The sequence below is a fragment of the Olea europaea genome, chromosome 11 (assembly GCF_002742605.1).
Source record: "Olea europaea var. sylvestris chromosome 11, O_europaea_v1, whole genome shotgun sequence".
NCBI lineage: Eukaryota > Viridiplantae > Streptophyta > Magnoliopsida > Lamiales > Oleaceae > Olea > Olea europaea.
The window spans coordinates 14,765,131-14,786,225 of NC_036247.1; the positions used below are offsets into that span (position 1 = coordinate 14,765,131).

Here is a 21,095-nt window from a genome sequence, read left to right on the forward strand (position 1 = left end):
TGGGGTAAATAGATTGATTATATTATATTATAATTAAATATTTAATAAATTTAATTATCACCTTATTTTTGAAAATTTTTTAAAAGTTTGTTAATTTTGAAATGTAAATTTTAGATGGAGGGTTTACGTTGTGTGCCCTTTATAAAATCGGAACTATAAGAGATGACAAAAGAGTGCTCCAATTGTTACTTGTCATATTTTAGTATTATTTGTTTCAATTTCCTTTTTTTGAAAAGGTAACTTAACATAAAATAAGTGTCTTTCTTAAGCTTGGAAAAACATGCGCCATTCATCTCCGCGTCTACACAATACCCATATTCCATAGCCACTGTACCGCGTTTCGGTAGGATAAAGTAATCTTTCAACGACCATTCATCCATATTTTTACAATCAGTATTTTGATAATTGAAATTGTAATTCCGAGATCTTCATAATTTGAATTTTACGCAGAAGTTACAGATTTTCGTTTTTCTGAGAGAAGTGAAAGTAGCGGAAGTATTTGATCAATTATTTGATCATCATGAGTTTCCTGTTCGGCAAGAAAAAGACTCCTGCAGGTATGTTTCTATGTATCCGTATATTAATTTCTTATTTATTTACATCATCTACTGAGTCTAATATAATTTGACGATTTATGGATTCTATTGTGGTTATCTTTTTCGATTTTATTTTGAGTTTTGTGTATTTTTATTTCTGTGTGTTTTCGGTTTTGTTCTATATTTCAATCAGAATGAAATACCTTCTTTTATCGAATATAATTTGGGGTTCGAGTAATCTGTTTATCAGTGGGTAAACAAGAGCTGAATTCTAGGAAGCTAATTTTGCTTTAAAATTTCTGGTGATGCGGATCATCAAATAGAATTCTTTTTGTTAGGTTATGTAACTTTTATTTTGATTGGGTTTAAATTGAATTTGTGTGTTATGCTTGTGAAGGCAAGTTTAAGGTGCCATTTGATTACTGTTAGGTTTACTAAGGTGTTATTATACAGAAGGTTCAGGAGTTGCTCTTTGATTGTGGATTCATTGTTTCATTGATCAGTCACTTTTGGGCATTTTTGTTGGGATGGTTATGGTATTCACAACGCAAAGGTTATCGGTATGAGAAGATTAAGATATTTGGTGGGAGTTCATAATTATGTAGATGAAGAGGAACGACTTAATGCTGAAGTAAATTTTCTTTGTTTGATTTTCTGTCTTGAAGAACAATGAAGTTTTTTGTACAATTTTTAGAAAACTTCAAATCATATCATTTTTTCGCATTTTCTTTTATGATAAAACGAATGACAAGAAGCTTGTTGAGCAGCTATCGTATTTGCAGATAAAAGTTTATCTTAATGATGATTGATGGTCTATTAAAATTTACCACAACACATCATTGCATCTCAATGAGACTCTTATTCATTGCGATTGGTTTGATGTCACCACAAACTTCTTGTGGCACTTTACATGAACATTTTTTGTTGAGCCCTCAAGCTGGTATACCTTATAAAGAACATATAAATATTCTGTGTTTGTGAAAACATCACAAGTATCAATGTAAGAAATGAACAAAAAATTTCATTAAACAGGAAAGGTTTCTGCAGGATCTATTTTAGCTACAGGATCATTAAAAACTACGAATGGTGAACCTTCCATACGAGGATTGACTATTATCTGACCATTTTTTCTAAAGCAAGACGCCAAATAAATTTGTATTCCGTTTGTCCCACCCACTATCTCATGTTTTTGCGAACCAATGTGGGGATGGCTTGTCCATTTTTAGGTATGACTTTAAAACTTCTCGTTATGAATTCGTGCATTTTTCTGGATATAAACTGTTGGTTGTTATTTACGTGAGTCACAACACTTATGCTTTTTGTTTCCATTCTAAGTGACTACTGTAATTTTGATATTATAAATGAGTTGGCATACTAATTATCCTGGTCAGAATTGAGGTTAGGTGGTATTATTTTGTAATGTATGTACCATGATTAATTTCATTAATATTCTGGGTAAGCCACTTTCTCATTTGAAATTCTACACAATATTTCTTAGAGCTCCTGCGGGAGAATAAGAGGATGCTTGATAAATCCATCCGGGAAATCGAGAGGGAGAGACAGGGTTTGCAAGCACAAGAAAAGAAACTAATTGTAGAGATTAAAAAAAGTGCAAAGCAAGGGCAGATGGTAAGTTGCTTTCTCTAGATTATGTCCTTGTGGCTTCTTACATTGTATAACTGTAAATATCTCTTTCCTCCCCTGAGTCCCATCTGTTTTTATTGTAATCATGGCCAGGCCGCTCCCATGAAGACATTTTTAGTTGAGTTAAAATCATTCTATCTTGACAAGATATTGTTTTTTTGTTGCCATTTTGTTATTCCAAGCTTTTAACAAAGTCTTATTATTTGGAAGACAATCTCTGTGATAGCTAAATCAGGGAGGTGGGTTTGAACCTACCTTTATATGTAACTAGTTTTGAGCCTAGTACTCAAAGGTAGGTTTGATTTCAAGTGGGTTTGTTTCAGGGAGCTGTCAAGGTGATGGCCAAAGATCTTATCAGAACACGACATCAGGTAGAAAAATTTTACAAGCTCAAATCGCAACTACAAGGCGTGTCCCTCAGAATCCAGGTATGCATTGATTTGATTCTCCTTCTCCCCTTAACTGGGAAGTCTGGCGTCCGTTTGAATTTGGATATTTTCCAGGTGCCTTAAATAATGTTTTGATATGTTCACGCACAGGATCATCTCTTCCATGAATCACTTGAGTCCTTTTGTATGCTGTGTTTTATAATTTTGTTCTTGATTTTAGAAGGTTTGAATTTGAATATCTGGTCACTAACGTAGGTCTTGCTATTGACTGGCCTTGGGTCAATTAACTACACATTGGTACACAAGTTTGAGAGTATTTGGATCAGTATCATAGTCATGGGATCTCGCAAACAATATCATAATTCTTCATTTGACTAGTTTTGGACAACGCAATTGGTTTCCATGGTTTGATATGCTGCCCATGATTCTGATTTTAATTCCATTTGGACCAAAATTGGATTATTTTCTGTCCATCTTTCAGCAAAAGGATTGATGAGGAAAGAACAAATTTATTTTGCAGTGTTTTGTCTTAGTGAATAATTTTCTTACCTATTTTCTGCGTTCTAAGTTGCACCTTTTTTGTCATTTTATTAACTACAGTTGCACATTTCAGACGTTGAAATCTACACAAGCAATGGGGGAGGCAATGAAAGGTGTCACAAAGGCGATGGGCCAAATGAACAGGCAGATGAATTTACCAAACTTGCAGAAAATAATGCAAGAATTTGAAAGGCAGAATGAGAAGATGGAACTTACTAGTGAAGTCATGGGAGATGCCATTGACGATGCTTTGGAAGGAGACGAGGAAGAAGAAGAGACGGAAGAGTTAGTGAATCAAGTTCTTGATGAGATTGGAATTGACATTAATTCTGAGGTATATTTTCCATTATCCATTTCTAGACTTATATCATCGTGGTTCTCTTCAACAAGCTGATGAATCCGTTTTCCTATTAATGCAGCTTGTTAATGCACCCTCCTCCACTGTAGCTGCCCCAGCTGCAAATAATAAGGTTCCACAAGCTGAAGCGACAGGAAATGATGACGGTGGGATAGACAGTGACCTGCAGGCCAGGTTAGACAATTTGAGAAAGATGTAACTACTTGTAAATAGAAATTTTCTAGTGTAAAAGCATTTTATGTGGCTTGTAACATTGTGAAGATGATCCTATAACTTTGTGATTTGGTACAGCTTGATGCCTCAATAATGAGTATGCAGTACACTAACTCTTTTCCCTTTTTATAGCGTACATGTAAAATGGAGAATTATTTTTGTTTAGTCCTCCACAGTATGGTTTAAACTCCAATAGGTGCTATCTATCTTTCACTTGCCGTGCTTGCCTTGTGCATGCCTGCCTCTTCGGTAGATGTGCCATATGAGCGTTCACAGATTTTTGTATCTTGGGCTTTGCTAATGTTGCAAATAATTTTAGGTAAACAAGTTTTCCCTCTCTAATAGTTTAATCTTTTAAATGGATAGTTCAGTGCGATATTAGGTGTACCAAACTAATTATCTTGCCGCTACCAAATTATGAAAATTGTGCATGAGGTCTTTTTGTGAAAAATGAATATGACTTAGATGTAATGAGACGCATTGAGGATGCAATATAACCAAACAAATTTGTTCTCTCAAGTCTAGGCTTGGGTAAGGTGATTTAATAATGTGCATATTGGGACATGCTATATCAGAGCAGAGGCAGAGATATATGCAAATGGGTAGGGGCGGAGCCAGCACTCGGCGAGCCGGCGCGGCCGCCCGTGCTAACTTCGGCAGGAAAGGAATTTCATGTTAATGAAGCTATTTTGATAAATGTGTAAAATTGTACTATCTTTGACAATTATGATCGTAGCTCATTTGGTAGGCTTTGGTTTTGCAAGTTAGAGGCACTTGGTTCGACTCCCCTCCTTTTCACTTCTTTTAATTTTTCAAACACAATAAATAATAGTTAAATAATTGTATATTATTTTGTTTTAATTAACGCTGATATAGTTTTGTATCTCAATTGAGAAGTCCATTTTTAACATATCAGAGGTATGGGATTCGATTCCCTTCAACTCCTCTTCTTCTTTTTAATTTTTTAACACAATAAATAATAATTAAACAATTCTATATTAATAGTTTTTGTTTCTAAAAAAATTCTTTAAAAAAATTTGTTAACTCAAACTATTACTTCATAGTGTATACTTTTATTATTAGATTTTATCAATTTATTTTGTAAAATTCAAATTTGGACAATTTAAGTACTAATCTTTATTATTTTAAGAGTTTGAAAGAAGGATTTCTTTTTTGGGTAAAAATAGCTTTAAAAATCATTGCTTTAAAAATTTATTGACTGAAATTATTACTTCATAATATATACTTTAATTGTTAAGTTTTATCGATTTATTTTGTAAAATTCTTTGTTCTTCTAAGAGTTTGAAAAATACTTTTTCTTTCTGGGGGCAAAAATAGATCTAAAATTCATTGTTTTTAAATTTTTGTCTTTATCGATTAATCACTACATATAAACTTCATCTTGTCTCGCCTAAATTCATAAAAATTTGAAACTTGATAATATGTATATGATTCAAAAACTGTATTTTTATTCCTTATTATTGTGGATTGTATTGAATTATATTTTAATATTTATATTATTTTTACATTTTAGTGCATTTATATATTGATTGGAGATTTTTTTTTTGATAGGTTTGATTGGAGATTCTTTTAATATAAATTAATTAAATATTAGTATTTGATAAATGTTCGACGCTCTGCCCTACCTCACTCGAGCAAATGGGTTACTAGTCGTCCGATGGGGGTGATTGATATACATGGAACTTTGGAATCCTAATTCAGTTTGAGGGTCTGTGATCTGTTATTTAACACGTGATTAAAAAAAAATGGATTATGGTACAAGTGTGGCAAACAAAGCCTTGTTCTTGATAAATTTAAAGTAGGCTACGTAGTTACTTTTTACCTTTTAGCCTTTCCATTCGGTTAATTTTACTGTGGAAGATACAAATCATCTAAATCCTAGTAATTTCAACTGCCAAAGTTGAGAGGAGAAGAAAAGGTTGGCCTAAGTTGGTAACCTTTCCTTTCAATGCGTCAGATTTTATCTTGTAAACTATTGAAGAATCAGGAGAAAGTGATGATGGCTGTCTTTCACCTTCCCAACTCTTTCATTGATTCTTTTTCATTCCGCAAGCTGAATTGTTGACTCTTAAGCCTAATATATTCACGTATGCTATCTATCTGCACAGTAATTTGACACCCTCGACGCCAAATTATCATATGAAAGAATATCATCATCCTTTTTTCCTCAAAAGCATATCAGGCCCACACACAGCTATCGCATGATATGCACAACCTTACTATACCCTGCTGGCATGTAGCAATCCTTCATTAGAATTCCCCGTAAAATTCCAATGGGAAACCGGTTGCCCAACCGGGGAATGACAAAGTGGACACTCAGAGTGAGAGTAGAGCCACATATCTACACAAGGAGTATGAAAAGAATGCTTATGTCTCAGTAGCATTCTTACTTCTTCACCTTCTTCAAATTCCGATAAACAAACCACACATTCATAATCATTACCTTGATCTTTATCTTGTGCAGGGGCGGACCCAGACAATTCGAATTGTGGGGTCAAATTTTTTTTTTTCGAACAACGTATCATGAAGAAAAAGGAAAAATCAGTTATTTGCTGTTCATGTTCGATATTTGCACTTTGGGAAGAAAAATGTGGATTATATGATATATCTATGGACTAAATAATGGATATGGACCATGTGATATGGATATAGATTTAAGATTTGGACTTTTTGGGGACAGAAAATTAAGTTTTCAGCACAAAAAAAAAAAAAAAAAAAAATTAAAGTTTTAAAAACAAAAAAAAAAAAAAAAAAAAAAAAAATTCCAAAAAACTGTGGGGTCATTTGACCCCACATGACCCCATGTGGGTTCGCCCCTGATCTTGTGCTAGTCCACGTTTCTTGTACTTGAAGTTTGTCATTGAGTTTATCCTAGGGTCACCAAAACTTGGGGTTGAGGTAGTTCCGCGGCCACGAATTATTCTGTCTTGGCCTGGTGTGGGAGTCATCTGAGCACCATTTTATGATGACGAAGTTGTACAACACAAGAACAATTGCAGCTGTCCCGGCGATGAAAACGCCATGATACAACACGGTCAAGTTTGAGTTCAGTGCCGGTGAGGTCGGTGGTCACATATAGGGGCTTGGAGGCTCTTCCATGGTTTGATATGCTGGGATTTCTTGATGAAAACGTCGGTGTGTAATTGAGGTTTGAGGATTCATGTAATGGCAAAGAATGTTTCCATCAACTAATTATTTTATAGCAAATAGAATTTGTTCGTAAGTCTGAGTAATCAGTATGAAATGAAGACAAAACTTTAATAAATATTAAAATTGAATTGAGATAAGATAAAAGTCAAGGTCATCAAATGAAGGATTTTGCAATCACAGAATTGCAATCTCTTTAAGAGTGTTTAATTACCCGTGTTTGCATATTTCATTGATCCGAGGACAATGTTATTTGATTATCATGATTAATAGCTTTTGGTCTGAATTTAATCTAATTAATTATGTGACGACAGGCTAAATCTAATTGTTGAATTCCATTTATGAACCCAATAAAGCTAAACATATAGAGAACTTCTCTAGATTCCAAAACACCATTGTGATCTTCGCCTTAATTTCTCTCTTATTTTACACACGAGAGCATTCTATGATTTATGATTGATTTCGTTAATATAAAATACAATCAATTTGTCAGATCTATCTTGAACTTCATTGTATTGTGCAAAAGTTCACCTACCACTCTTTTGCAAACCCTTTTTTGAACAAACTCACTCTGTTTGGAATGAGTTGCTTAGACAAACTGGTCAATTTTTTTATTTTTTTAATGTATTTTAGCATTAATATTTTGCCAAATTCTGCTCAAGCGAGAAACTAAGCCCTATTTGAGCTTTATTTTCTAGAACTCATTTTTAATCACATATTCTCTCAATAAAATAATTTTGCACATAAACTCAAAACTGGTCGGGACGAATTAAGAAATCAAATATGAAAGAGAAAATACAAGGGAATTTGATGAATCCTTTATTCTTGTTGTTACGGTAGTTCTCCCCCCAGCCCCCAAGGGGGTAAAGGCGGAACTGAACCAATAATTCTCTTTTCTTCATGCACAAGGATACTACATTACCTAGTAGAAAATATTGAAAAATCGTCACAAACCTCCTTAATCACATTCTAAAAAAATCATTTTATACAGAACATTTTCTCAAAATATGGGGGCCCAAACAAATGCTAAATAAAAAATTACATTAAATACAGAATTTCTAAAGTTCGGTTCACCATATTGATAGGAAGTCAACTCGATATGAACTTTGGGAACATTTCTTACACTCATTAACTGATTAACTTAAATTTGAACAATTTTATTGTTTAACTTCATTAAGATATACTCTATCCAGTCGCTGTAAAGCAGAATGGGCTTCCACATCCTCAGACAGCCCAACTAACTTTCCATTAGACAAGACACAGGCCGTTTCAGTCTTTCGATAGCCCAAGACACGAGTTGACTGGCCCATGAAGACAATATGTAACTACCGTCCAAAATTTGTGGCCAGCCAGACGTGCCGAATAAAGGTCCTAGAACCTAGTTCGCAACACTAATAACCCAGACCAATAAATCCGAGTGCCATAAAATGGCTCTTGATTTTATGTAGACTTCTGGTAATTGCAATGAGATAACCTAATCCACCCCAACCAAGAGGAGAAGCAGCCACGTAGGACATAGAGTATGATACTCACAATTTTCCACCTCTCAGTTATGATACTCTCAATTTTACACCTCAGTCCCAATACTTTCTCCACTTATCTCTCACTACTATCAATATTCATAACACGAGCATTTCATTTAACACTAGAGCAAGAAACTTACCTGAGTGAAAGAAACTGAAGAGCAAGGAATGGCCTCCACATCTGCAGCATCTATGGCGCTGCAGTTGGCTCAGGCAACCCAAAAGCAGCATCCGAGCCTGTGTTCTTTCTTCAAGCCATTACCTGTGAGGCAATCAAAGGCAATAGCAGCATCAAAACCTGTTGGAAGATTTGAAATTAAGGCTTCGCTTAAGGAGAAAGCAGTTACCGGATTGACAGCAGCTGCAATGACTGCTTTGATGATCATTCCTGATGGAGCTGAGGCTGCTGTGTCTGGTGTTTTGCCCTCCCTCAAGAACTTCTTGCTGAGTATTGTAGCCGGAGGATTCGTTCTTGGTGCAATTCTTTGGGCTATTATTGGTGTTTCCAACTTTGATCCTGTGAAGCGGACCTGAAAAATGATGTCATCTATGTTTCTATGTTCCCTGCGTATCCATTTTCAAATGTATTCATAATATATCCATGGTTAATAGTAAAAAATTTTCATTCCATCAACTCTTACTAAGCCAATTAAATCACAACAGATATGCTAGCAAACACCAGAACTCATCTGATCGAGCTATTCACCTGCAAAAAAATACATGTTCTTCTAGATGTAATTTACCCGATTCCTTTCATATATCAAGAAAAAAGGAAATATAATACCCTTTTGCAAGGGAAACACTGATAAAGATTCACAATCAACTGCATCCACGCTGGAGTTGAAGTTCTGATTTAGTGTCTCAGATGTGATGTACATTTTCATGGCAATACAAATAGTATGATCAGCCAAGTAAATGAATAAAATCTTTTACAAATTTGACATTGTTTCTCAACTATATGGGTCAATATTTCCTAAAGAATAAACACCATAGAACGAATCGGCTTATTTCCTTCCATTATTCAATGGGTTCAAAATTTCAAAATCAAATTGAGCATAAATCTACTCTCTACTGCATAGTTCACTTTTTCTGCCTTGACAACGGTACTCTTCACCCTTTGTTCGTCACCATAAATCTCTTCTTTGATTTTAAGCCTGAAAAGAAACTCAGTAAAGAGACAATTCCTAATTATATTGGCAAATCTGTGATCATCTTGCTCTTCATATTTTAAAACACCAAGAGAAGGTTAACGAAAAATTTATTGTTAAAAATACCATTTTTGATAGTATCACTCATACAGTATGAGTTATTCCTCTAGATAAATATTAGAAAGTGGAAAAAAAGAATAATTAGGTGTGAGAAGATATTGAATTATTGCAGATGGGCAAACATAATTACTTTGAAGTAGTTAGAGAAATATAAAATATCACAAGAACAAAAGTTTTGTTGATTTATATTTATATTGAAAGTAAAAGACCTGTTTTATTAAAACGACACTTCTTTAACTGAGTCCACATTTGGTAATTGGCTGATTTATATGTGATTGGATTGTGCTTCCTTTCTTCTACAATTACAATTTTTCCCCAAGTTCAGGAAAAACAGACAAAAATGGCAACACCTATATATATGGATGGCAATCGGGCTGACCGGATCGAACTGTCCATGGTTGGGCTCAGTCTCAGAGGCACCGAGCCCCATTTTTGGGAGTTGGCTCAAGCCGGGTAGGCCCGTAAAACAAAAAAGTAAAATTAAAAATTTGTTGCCTATTTGGCAGCTATTTTAGAAGGAAAAAGAAGTTTCAAAAAATTCAGAAAATCGAGCTCGACTCGACTCAGACAAAGCTCAAGTCAAGCCTTAATTTTTTGGCCGAGCTTTTGCTTAGCTCGGCTTGGGTCAAAAAAAGCCCGCCTTAAAAAAGCTCGAGCCGGCGCAGCTCAGCTCATTGACACCCCAACCTATATAGTAGCTTCATTTTTAATATTTTTGTCATCTTTCAATAATAATCTGCCAAGTGTCCATCTATATGATTTCTGTGAAATTTCTCTACCTATAGCATTATTCCTACAATTATACTAGTTGTACATTATTGGTTTACATTGTGGATGACATCCTCCAATGTGGATGAATCTAACCATTGATCGAAATTTTTTTAATTAAAATCAATATGCAAAAAATTTCACGTTACACAATATCAAATTTGATGCACCTATAGCAAAATTATTTCTCAATTATGCAACTTGTACATTCTTGCGTTACGTTGTGGATGACATCCTTCTATGTGGATGAAATTTGGCAATTGATTGAAAAGTGTTATTAAAATCAATGATAAAAAGCTGTCATCTCATACAATGTCAAACTTGACATACTTGTATTAAAATTATTTCTCAATCATGCTAGTAGTACATTTTTGGGTTACATTGTGGATGATATCCTCCTATGTGGATGAAATCTGACCATTAATACGTGTTTTGGAGTTAGCCTTTTGAGATTCATTCAGTTCAACTTGTTTTAGCTTCAAGGTTCTCTCTGGTTCTCTTTCCTGAGCACTCTCAGAAAATTCCTCTCTTCTCACTTTCGATTTTTGTGGTTGTGATCTTGAAAAAGAGTTGTAACCCTAAGTGGTCGATCTTGTATAGTTGCCTTATGTCGGTTTTGTGGCCGAGTTGATTAGGTAACTATGTTCGATTTATTGTAAAGTTCGATTAGGATTGATTCTTGGTGTTTAGGAGCTGAAATACACTGGTGTTGTAGTTCTTGGCCAAAAATCTAGATCTGATTTTTGGTTTCTTGCACTTTCCCTTTCTCTGGACAGTTTAACTAGTGCTCATAGTTGAACTGGGTCAACAATTCTAAAGTTCTTGCAGTCTATTTATTTTCTGCAGTGCAATAGTTTAATTTACTGTTTTTGATTGCTGCATTTTTCAATTTTTCACACTGCTGAGTATAATATTCTGATTTGGGTCAATTGATCCCAACATATATTTTGAACAATATTATAACTACAACAAGGTGAATAACTCCATTCCGGATTCTTTCTCTAATTCGAATTTTGAGAAGTGAGAACCACAAAAATCCTTAGTTAGATACACTGCATAATTGGGAAAACACCCATATAAACGGAAAAAAAAAGGGATTTATTACGATTATATTTTATAATTGGAACAAACAAGGGCTGAATTGATTTTTAATTCGTTGGCAATATTTTCTTGATTTTGTAGATTGTAATTTTGTTCACTTTTTCAAAAATTGACTGATATAGTTTAATGATATTTATTTAAATGATTTTACAAATTGAAATTCTTTTAAATGAAAAATTATGAATTTTCTGTAATAAACACTTGATAGTAAGAAAATCATTAAAATTCAACAAATCCATTAAAATCTATAAGATAGAATCTTGTTAAAATCTTGTGGGAAATCTATAAATCTTAAAAAAAAAACCCATTAGACCACGAGCTATGTGTTTGGCATGTAGTGCATTATTTTCTATCGAACATGTTAATGTGTGAATGCGTTGCTATCTTAAAGAAGGGCGGTACAGCGTAAGGCAATGTTAACAATCTAAGCAAAACCTGGAAAATTATACCTAGCACATAGTAGAAGTTACGGAAAGGACGAAGACAGAAAAATGAAGAAAAGAGAGCACATGGGTCATCATCTATGTATTTCGCCATGGCCAGCGTGAGAGGTACCAAAAGAGGCAAACTTAATCAATTGAATAGAGTGGAACTTACGTGCTTCAAGTTGTGCGTCATTTTCTATGGCTTAACCTCAATTTAATAAATTTATCAAACTTAAATTTCTAAGTGCACATTTCAATAAACCAACAAGTACTATCCGTAGCACAAGTATTGGATTGTTACCCTTTGAAGAAGTTAAAAGAGAAGCCCAAACTCTCTTGATGAAGAAAGGGTATAGGCAATTGAACCGTTTCTTGCTCCCTCTTTCATCGTAACAAAAATTAACAAATACCTCAACTTAGGTCCCTTTTGGTATGAATTTTGAAAAGTCGAAATGAATTGGATCCGTTCGTCTAATTTTATGAAATTGCCTGAGGTAGTTAGAACTTTTAGAATAGTTGATTCAATGTGACTTCCTCTAAAAATACTTTTGAAATAGAACTCTTTTAAAAATTAATTTTCAAACAAAATTGAGATAATTTTTTCAAAAACTCTTCTACAGACAAGAAAACAAAAGTCATGCCAAACAAGTCCTTGTTACTATAAGAGTAAGCCCGATGGCCCGGCTCAGAGCTGGAGCATCGACCTGGGTGTTCAGGGGCATGCCCCATTGCTGGCTATCCTGTGGGAGCCTTGATGGATAGCAGGTCCAATTTCATTATATTCAACCTGTAAAAATATAATTGTTTTAAAACTTACTCTTATAACTTGACCTTTCAAGCTTAGCCAGACATGCTCTCAATCTCCTGCTTTCAGTTTAGGAGAAAAAATTCATTATAATCAAATTTATAACCAAGAAACAGAAAGGAGTGAACTGGCTAATGCAAAACCTCTGTTTTCTAAGAGAGAATAAAGAACAGTATAGCGCTTCACACGCACTGCACCAAATATTAGAAAACTAACATTGCCCTTCCACTTCAAAAGAAGTTTATTGAATGTAGAAGAATTTGGTAGCGATGGACTGGCTTTCTGACATTGAATACCCTGCCTAAGTAGACATCACCATAAATAATGATAACGGAAATAAAAAACAAGTGAAGAGATTAAGGAATTTCTCGTCTGATCTTGTATTGTTATTTCTTTTGTCACTGTTGTTGATAAATAGGAAGGTCATATATTGGTGGCTTTAAAAAATGTTGATCCTTGGTCGATTGGGAGATACTGCTACTTGAAGCATCTTCGCTTATGCCACCTGCCATCTTCAAGAAGTAACCATGCCTGCAAGAAAAGAGAACGTCAAGGTATAGGTACTGTTACATATCCATTCAATACATCGGCAGAAGATGTGTACCATCTAGTATCGGCAGTCAATTCAGGGTGAAAAGCAGTTGCTAGCAAGTTTCCCTGCTTTACAGCGACAATTACTTTATTCTCAGAACCTGCATTCTCCTGATTTGGGGAAAGGTAAATGATGTTAATTGAAACGTCAAATTGTTGAAATCCCGGAACTAATATAGGAAGGAGCTGGATTGATTGAAAAAAATTGATGGAAATCCTTCTTACCATAATTAGTGTTGTATATTATATATTGATTGATTTCTTACTAGCTTTAGGGGATTAGAATTTATTCTTTTTTTACATCTTTCCTTGTACTATATATATGGACCCTTTCATTGTACAAATTATTGAGAAATAAAAGAAATCAATATCTCTCCATGGGATAAGAGCCAAGATATTTTCTAACGTAGTCAAAATATGGCTAAAGTAGCCGGAAATAACACAGGTTCAACAACCTCCAAATCATACAACAGTGAATTGGAAGCAACATCTACCACGAATCCAAGAGAAATTGAAAACTCATCCTTCCAATTCACGGTAGAAAAATTGAATGGGAAGAATTTTCATGAGTGGGCCCAATCTATCTAACTTATTGTTGATGGAAAAGGCAAACTAGGGTACCTGACCGGTGAAACTAAGATGCCCACCTCAACCAACTCCACTCTCCTTCAAAAATGGAAGTCAGAGAACTCCATGCTGACTACTTGGCTGGTGAATTCTAGGCAACCCGCCATCAGAAAGACATACCTGTTTCTTCCAACTGCGGAAGAGGTTTTGGAGGCCGTACAAGAGATGTACTCAAATTCTACCAACATTTTCTAAATCAAATCAAAATTGTGGCAAACAAAGCAAGGTGAACGAGAAGTGACTGATTACTACCTTGAGATAACTGGGTTGTGGCAAGAACTGTTAAGTTCTGAAGAAGAATGGACATGTGCTGAAGACAGTATTTGGTATAAAAAGAGATTGGAAAACGAACGTGTGCATGATTTCTTGGTGGGGCTCCACCACGACCTCGAACATGACGATGTCTAGGGGCAAATTCTTGACCTCCTAATCGAGACCAACATGCTAGGATGCAAGCTAAGTGATACACCAATGGATACAAGAAAGAAATCTAAAGATGTCAGAGATCCAGTGGAAACCAACACATGTCACACACTAGAGCTAACATTGCATTCGCGGTAAGCTACATAAGCCAACACATGCATTCACCTAAGAAAAGACATTTGGAAGCAGTCTACAAGATCCCAAGATATCTCCAGGACTTCTCAAGAAAATGACTATTTTTCAATAAGAGTGAAAGAAAGGAGGTTGAAGTCTTCACAGATTCAAAATGGGCAGGTTTAATAGAAGACAAGAGACCAACTCTTGGGTATTGTACCTATGTGTGGGGAAACCTCGCAACTTGGAGAAGCATGAAACAAAGTGTAATGGCCAGAAGCAGTGTTGAAATTGAGTTTAGAGCTATTGCACAAGGAATATGTAAAGGACCGTGGTTGAGAAAACTTCTGGAAGAATTGCATGTCGTAATAAAGTTCTCAATCAAACTCTATTGTGATCAATATTTCCCTCAATCCTGTTCAGCATGATCGCACCAAGCATATAAAAGTAGGCAGACACTTCATAAAAGAAGAATTGAGGAAGGAACTATTTGAATGACCAATGTTCCTAAACATGAACAAACTATAGATATATTTACCAAATGACTACCTTGACAATGATTCGATGATTTCATATACAAGTTGGATATGATCACTATTTACAATCCAACTTGAGTGGGAGTGTTAAAATCCTGGAACTAATACAAGAAGCTGGATTGATTGGAGAAAATATATGGAAATCTTCCTTACCATAATTAGTGTTGTATATTATATATTGATTGATTTCTTACTAGCTTTAGAGGATTAGAATTTATTCCTTTTTTACAGCTTTCCTTGTAATATATATATATAGACCCTTTCATTGTACAAATTATTGAGAAATAATAGAAAACAATTTCTGTTCACAAATGAATCAGGATGCTTGCGATAGAAAAGATTAACATAATCAAAATAAATAGATTTTACGGACCAAGCCTTGATCCTTGTTACACTAATGGTAAGAAATAGAATAGAATTGAAACAAGCCAAGCAAACCCACAGATGCATCGTGGTCCACCTTCAATGCAAGAACTACATCCACTTGCCATTGCAAGTTTTCACTATAATAGAGAGAGTACAGGTATTTTTTCCTTGTGCCTCTCACACACTAAAATTATTACCCTAAAATACTTTCCATATGTCATATAGTAGGAATATTAGGATCGTTTCCAGTATGATTATGCTCCCTATAGGCTAAGAATAATAACTTGGCAATGTTTTACGTACTTGAAGGACACATGGAGGTGCCTTAGATGCAAGTTAATTTGGTAGAACTTATAGATGAAGCCTAAACCTGAAAAAGGATTATTCCATACCAAAATAATTCAAAAGAAATTAGTTGTCCTCGAACATATAATCAAAATGATAATGTTGAACTGACGGCTAAAGTAGCTGATAAATTGCAGCAGTCTCTTTTAGCTATTAAAAGAATTTTTACTGCTGTGAGTTCTCATACTAAAATATGCATTTCATGATCTCATGTAGAACTCGAGATTCAAATGCACAAATTTGTAGACCAAAACCAACTAATGAACCAATATATGAAACACAATCCGACTAATGCACCATGTGGCCATCACGGTGTCTTTTGCAAATCTATGGTATTGGAGAAGGCACATACAAAGGGAAGCCTGTTGAGAGTTTCTATCTGATATGTGAAAATCCCCACTTTCCAGTAATTGGAGAAACAAACGTAGAACAAATTATTTACTAGATGATGAAAAATAGCTCCGTTCACCTCAAAAATGATGTCTAAAACAACTTAAAGCTCATTTAGCGCCGACTACTAAGAAAAGGTTTGTTAAGAGTGAACGCAGGGCGGAGCAAAAGCTAAAGAAGTTTAATCTAACAAGTGGTATTCTCTTAAAGACAACTGTAGAAGAATCAAATTCACGACACTAAGTTGCCATACAAGTGCATCCGTTACTGGCTAATTGCTCAGAAGGACATAAACAAGAACAATGCAGACAAAATAGTGTAATTTGGAAACAAATGGCAGTAATGATAAACAGAAAATTTACACCATGAAATTATTGCCTAATTTGCTCACAGTGTTGTTCAACCCTTCATCAGTAATCAAATTAAAACATAGGGCACCTCTTATATCCCAGTGCATATAGTTATCTCACTTTCAATTTGTCAACAGAACCATCGACTATTTTCATTCTTTAATCAATTGCATAAGTTTAAGCTGATGTTTTCAGAATCCAATCTTGGTACCCTACATCTGCGCATTGGTTGAGCTGGGAGGTACTTGACTAAGAAGAAAACCTTGGGCTCGCGTAGTGCAAAGGAGTGGGCATGAAAGAAAATACCTTCAGGAAGTTTCATGGAGAAATATAGATGATTCTTAAAAGAGTAAACATAAGTCATTCTCTGCCATTTGGTGCATGTCCATCAGAATGTTGTAGAACAGAGAGAGAGAGGACAAGTGCAGTATCATATTGTTTCTACTTTCAAATTCAAAAAGAATGAACCCACATAGCAGTGTCTCCACCCTCCGGCCACACATACGGCCGTGGCTATTAACAAGAAACTGAAAATCGCATCATAGTTTGCCAGAAAAGAGTTTACTGAGATAAAGTCCTGAAGTAGGTGGCGCATAAAAATTATGCTTACAGTTTCTTTCAAAAGATACATCAGCGTGTCATGCTGTTCAACTCACCTACTTTTATGAAGCCATCTATAAAACTCTTTCACTCATAAATCTTCATAACCAGAAGATATAAATAGTAACAACACAAATGTATGTTATTTACCCCCATGATTTTATATTAGAAAAATGCTATATGCTTGTTTTTCCTCATGTACTTGAAGAAGTCAAATATCAACATTGCATGGGTAATCTTCCTAGAGCTTGACACTAAGACGATCTTTACAAAGCTACATTCGCAAAACACGCAGCATCTAAAGAAACGAGAATGCTCAAGCACAGTCATTACTGAAGCTTCAATACATTATTAAAATGAATGACATAAATTTTAAAAATAGAGTTTCCTGCACATATAATACTTAGTAGGAGTAATTCAAAAATGACATAGGTAAAAGCAGACCTCTTGGCTTTCATTAGGACTCAAATTAACAGCTTTTTGGGATGGAGTGGGAAGATCTGCCAAAACTTCTACTTCTGGACCTACTTCAAGGATTCCTGGAGCGCGAATAAAAACCCCACGAAAACTTGGAGGACCTCCTTCTTCAGCCGCAATTTTGGGAATCAAAAGCTCCGCCTCAAAGCTTTGAAGCTGAAAAAGTTAGTTGGTCATGAAAATAGGTGGCAATGAGTGGATATAAACATGAATCTTATATGTAAGCCACACTGCAGAACAAAAAATTTAAATGAGATCATCAAGTATGTGCTGAACATGTTTTCCAAAAGGTATTCCCTGAAAAAATCATAATTTCTATGCAAATCAATCTAAGAGACACAATATAAATGTGGTTAAAATATAGTAAAGCTGAATTCATCTTCAATTAAGAAAATGCATCAGTCCAGAAAAAAGCTATCAAAATCCCTAATATTGCTTCCATGTGAATCATGGTTTAATGCTCTTGTTTATAAGAGGATGCCGGTGAAGTGTTCTGACATCAAATGTACAGCATCCGACAGTGAAACAACATTAGGCACGACATAATATGTAAAATTTTGTATTCTGTTACGTTTTCGAAGGACAACTATTAGTTAGACATTGGCTTCACTTCTTTCTTGGATACTAGTGTACTAAAATTAAGGTAGAGAGGATGCTAGTAATACCTGACTGCCAAAGAAGTTTCGATGAACCATACAGTCAAGGCCCCCAATTAGTTCCTGCCCTCCGATTTTTTGCCCTGAAAGGAATGCCCATCAAGTTCAAAACCAAACAATATGATCTCTTTTATTTACTCCCTGCCATTAGACAACTATATTCGAAAAGGGTCTCCTGAAACGTGAGCACTAATCAGAAAAGGGAAAGGTAAGGGGTCTTAACAATTATAAAAGAACTGTGCAAAGCCCTGGGCCTTTTGCTCTTATAACATAAAAGGTGGCTGGCCATTCGTCAGGACCCAGGAATCCTCTGTACAATCATTGATTCTTTCCATAAATACCGATATTTGGATTGGAAATCATAAAAATCTAGTAATTCGAATCATAGCCAAGTGCGCGGTGGATAACTGCTGAAAGCAAAGTAGTAAACCCACCCCCAAGAGAGCTTCCTGAGATAACATTGATGGAAAAGGATACCTACCTGTGGCCTTGTTGGCCAAGAAAATAAGGCCTGCACAAGTCCCCCAAACTGGTTTCCCCGTTTTGACAAACTCACGTAAAGCAGGAAACTGCAATTGTGACAAATTCTTAGCTCCAAAATATCAAATAAGCTTCATATCAAACGTATATGTAACAACAGTCACAAGGGGCAATGAAACTGCAATTCCAAACAATAGTTATAATCTGCAAATAGGTGACTTAGCTCTCAAAGTTATCTAAACCTGTGGATTACGTTCTCTTCATCAACTTTCAACTAGCTTGATTAAGCAATATTAACTTTCTTTCTTTGGTATGGATAAAACACTAGACCATACTAATACACGGTACAGTTTTCAAGGATGATGGTTATTTCACATGAAAAATATTAGGTTTACAGAAAACAGGGGTAATCTGTACAGCTTCAAAAATCTCTGTACAAATAAATAGCCTATTAAGGGAGCAAGATTTTTTAACTATTTTTTGAGAATTCATGGCCTTCACTATTACATATCAGAGACTTGCAGGTTTTCACATTCAGCATTGAATTCCATTCCTCTACATGAAGAAACAATTAAAAAGAAACATACAAGTGGACAATAATCATGAAAGAATGCTAAACACCAAGAGAAGGTTAACGAAAAATTTATTGTTAAAAATACCATTTTTGATAGTATCACTCATACAGTATGAGTTATTCATCTAGATAAATATTAGAAAGTGGAAAAAAAGAATAATTAGGTGTGAGAAGATATTGAATTATTGCAGATGGGCAAACATAATTACTTTGAAGTAGTTAGAGAAATATAAAATATCACAAGAACAAAAGTTTTGTTGATTTATATTTATATTGAAAGTAAAAGACCTGTTTTATTAAAACGACACTTCTTTAACTGAGTCCACATTTGGTAATTGGCTGATTTATATGTGATTGGATTGTGCTTCCTTTCTTCTACAATTACAATTTTTCCCCAAGTTCAGGAAAAACAGACAAAAATGGCAACACCTATATATATGGATGGCAATCGGGCTGACCGGATCGAACTGTCCATGGCTGGGCTCAGTCTCAGAGGCACCGAGCCCCATTTTTGGGAGTTGGCTCAAGCCGGGTAGGCCCGTAAAACAAAAAAGTAAAATTAAAAATTTGTTGCCTATTTGGCAGCTATTTTAGAAGGAAAAAGAAGTTTCAAAAAATTCAGAAAATCGAGCTCGACTCGACTCAGACAAAGCTCAAGTCAAGCCTTAATTTTTTGGCCGAGCTTTTGCTTAGCTCGGCTTGGGTCAAAAAAAGCCCGCCTTAAAAAAGCTCGAGCCGGCGCAGCTCAACTCATTGACACCCCAACCTATATAGTAGCTTCATTTTTAGTATTTTTGTCATCTTTCAATAATAATTTGCCAAGTGTCCATCTATATGATTTCTGTGAAATTTCTCTACCTATAGCATTATTCCTACAATTATACTAGTTGTACATTATTGGTTTACATTGTGGATGACATCCTCCAATGTGGATGAATCTAATCATTGATCGAAATTTTTTTAATTAAAATCAATATGCAAAAAATTTCACGTTACACAATATCAAATTTGATGCACCTATAGCAAAATTATTTCTCAATTATGCAACTTGTACATTCTTGCGTTACATTGTGGATGACATCCTTCTGTGTGGATGAAATTTGGCAATTGATTGAAAAGTGTTATTAAAATCAATGTATAAAAAGCTGTCATCTCATACAATGTCAAACTTGACATACTTGTATTAAAATTATTTCTCAATCATGCTAGTAGTACATTTTTGGGTTACATTGTGGATGATATCCTCCTACGTGGATGAAATCTGACCATTAATACGTGTTTTGGAGTTAGCCTTTTGAGATTCATTCAGTTCAACTTGTTTTAGCTTCAAGGTTCTCTCTGGTTCTCTTTCCTGAGCACTCTCAGAAAATTCCTCTCTTCTCACTTTCGATTTTTGTGGTTGTGATCTTGAAAAAGAGTTGTAACCCTAAGTGGTCGATCTTGTATAGTTTCCTTATGTCGGTTTTGTGGCCGTGTTGATTAGGTAACTATGTTCGATTTATTGTAAAGTTCGATTAGGATTGATTCTTGGTGTTTAGGAGCTGAAATACACTGGTGTTGTAGTTCTTGGCCAAAAATCTAGATCTGATTTTTGGTTTCTTGCACTTTCCCTTTCTCTGGACAGTTTAACTAGTGCTCATAGTTGAACTGGGTCAACAATTCTAAAGTTCTTGCAGTCTATTTATTTTCTGCAGTGCAATAATTTACTGTTTTTTATTGCTGCATTTTTCAATTTTTCACACTGCTGAGTATAATATTCTGATTTGGGTCAATTGATCCCAACATATATTTTGAACAATATTATAACTACAACAAGGTGAATAACTCC

The 21,095-nt window shown here is 35.0% G+C and overlaps 3 protein-coding genes across 4 annotated transcripts; 2 read left to right on the plus strand and 1 right to left on the minus strand.

Annotated features, from left to right (window-relative positions):
- Positions 1-243: 243 nt before the first annotated feature.
- Positions 244-3,845, plus strand: LOC111403539 (vacuolar protein sorting-associated protein 2 homolog 1-like). 2 transcript variants are annotated; one of them, XM_023032085.1, is made up of 6 exons: positions 244-343; positions 451-557; positions 2,035-2,165; positions 2,504-2,608; positions 3,183-3,443; positions 3,529-3,845. In XM_023032085.1, exons 2-6 carry the CDS (start codon positions 521-523, stop codon positions 3,664-3,666), a joined length of 672 nt encoding a protein of 223 aa, XP_022887853.1. In that variant the 5' UTR covers positions 244-343; positions 451-520; the 3' UTR covers positions 3,667-3,845. The 2 variants fall into 2 exon arrangements, with proteins under 2 accessions (XP_022887853.1, XP_022887852.1); XM_023032084.1 differs by having other exon boundaries at positions 245-353.
- A 3,753-nt stretch (positions 3,846-7,598) lies between these two features.
- On the plus strand, positions 7,599-9,001 carry LOC111403540. The gene has a single exon (XM_023032086.1). It carries the CDS (start codon positions 8,540-8,542, stop codon positions 8,903-8,905), a length of 366 nt encoding a protein of 121 aa, XP_022887854.1. The 5' UTR covers positions 7,599-8,539; the 3' UTR covers positions 8,906-9,001.
- A 3,783-nt stretch (positions 9,002-12,784) lies between these two features.
- LOC111403541 (probable pyridoxal 5'-phosphate synthase subunit PDX2) lies at positions 12,785-18,815 on the minus strand. Its single transcript, XM_023032087.1, has 5 exons — positions 18,695-18,815; positions 18,223-18,296; positions 17,525-17,713; positions 13,343-13,440; positions 12,785-13,269 (listed from the first exon to the last, which is right to left on the minus strand). The coding sequence occupies exons 2-5, from the start codon at positions 18,250-18,252 to the stop codon at positions 13,137-13,139; spliced, it is 450 nt and encodes a 149-aa protein (XP_022887855.1). The 5' UTR covers positions 18,253-18,296; positions 18,695-18,815; the 3' UTR covers positions 12,785-13,136.
- Positions 18,816-21,095: the final 2,280 nt, after the last annotated feature.

What these genes read in the sequence shown, in the direction of transcription:
- LOC111403541 (XM_023032087.1), bottom strand. Translation starts at nt 18,252, where the DNA reads ATGGTTCATCGAAACTTCTTTGGCAGTCAG. An exon ending in GAAACTTCTTTGGCAGTCAG is followed by an intron (nt 17,714 to 18,222) that starts GTATTACTAGCA and finishes TAACTTTTTCAG; the next exon opens with CTTCAAAGCTTTGAGGCGGA. An exon ending in TTGACTGCCGATACTAGATG is followed by an intron (nt 13,270 to 13,342) that starts GTACACATCTTC and finishes CTTTTCTTGCAG; the next exon opens with GCATGGTTACTTCTTGAAGA.
- LOC111403539 (XM_023032085.1), top strand. Translation starts at nt 521, where the DNA reads ATGAGTTTCCTGTTCGGCAAGAAAAAGACTCCTGCAG. An exon ending in GTGCAAAGCAAGGGCAGATG is followed by an intron (nt 2,166 to 2,503) that starts GTAAGTTGCTTT and finishes GGTTTGTTTCAG; the next exon opens with GGAGCTGTCAAGGTGATGGC. An exon ending in GCGTGTCCCTCAGAATCCAG is followed by an intron (nt 2,609 to 3,182) that starts GTATGCATTGAT and finishes TGCACATTTCAG; the next exon opens with ACGTTGAAATCTACACAAGC.
- LOC111403540 (XM_023032086.1), top strand. Translation starts at nt 8,540, where the DNA reads ATGGCCTCCACATCTGCAGCATCTATGGCGCTGCAGTTGGCTCAGGCA.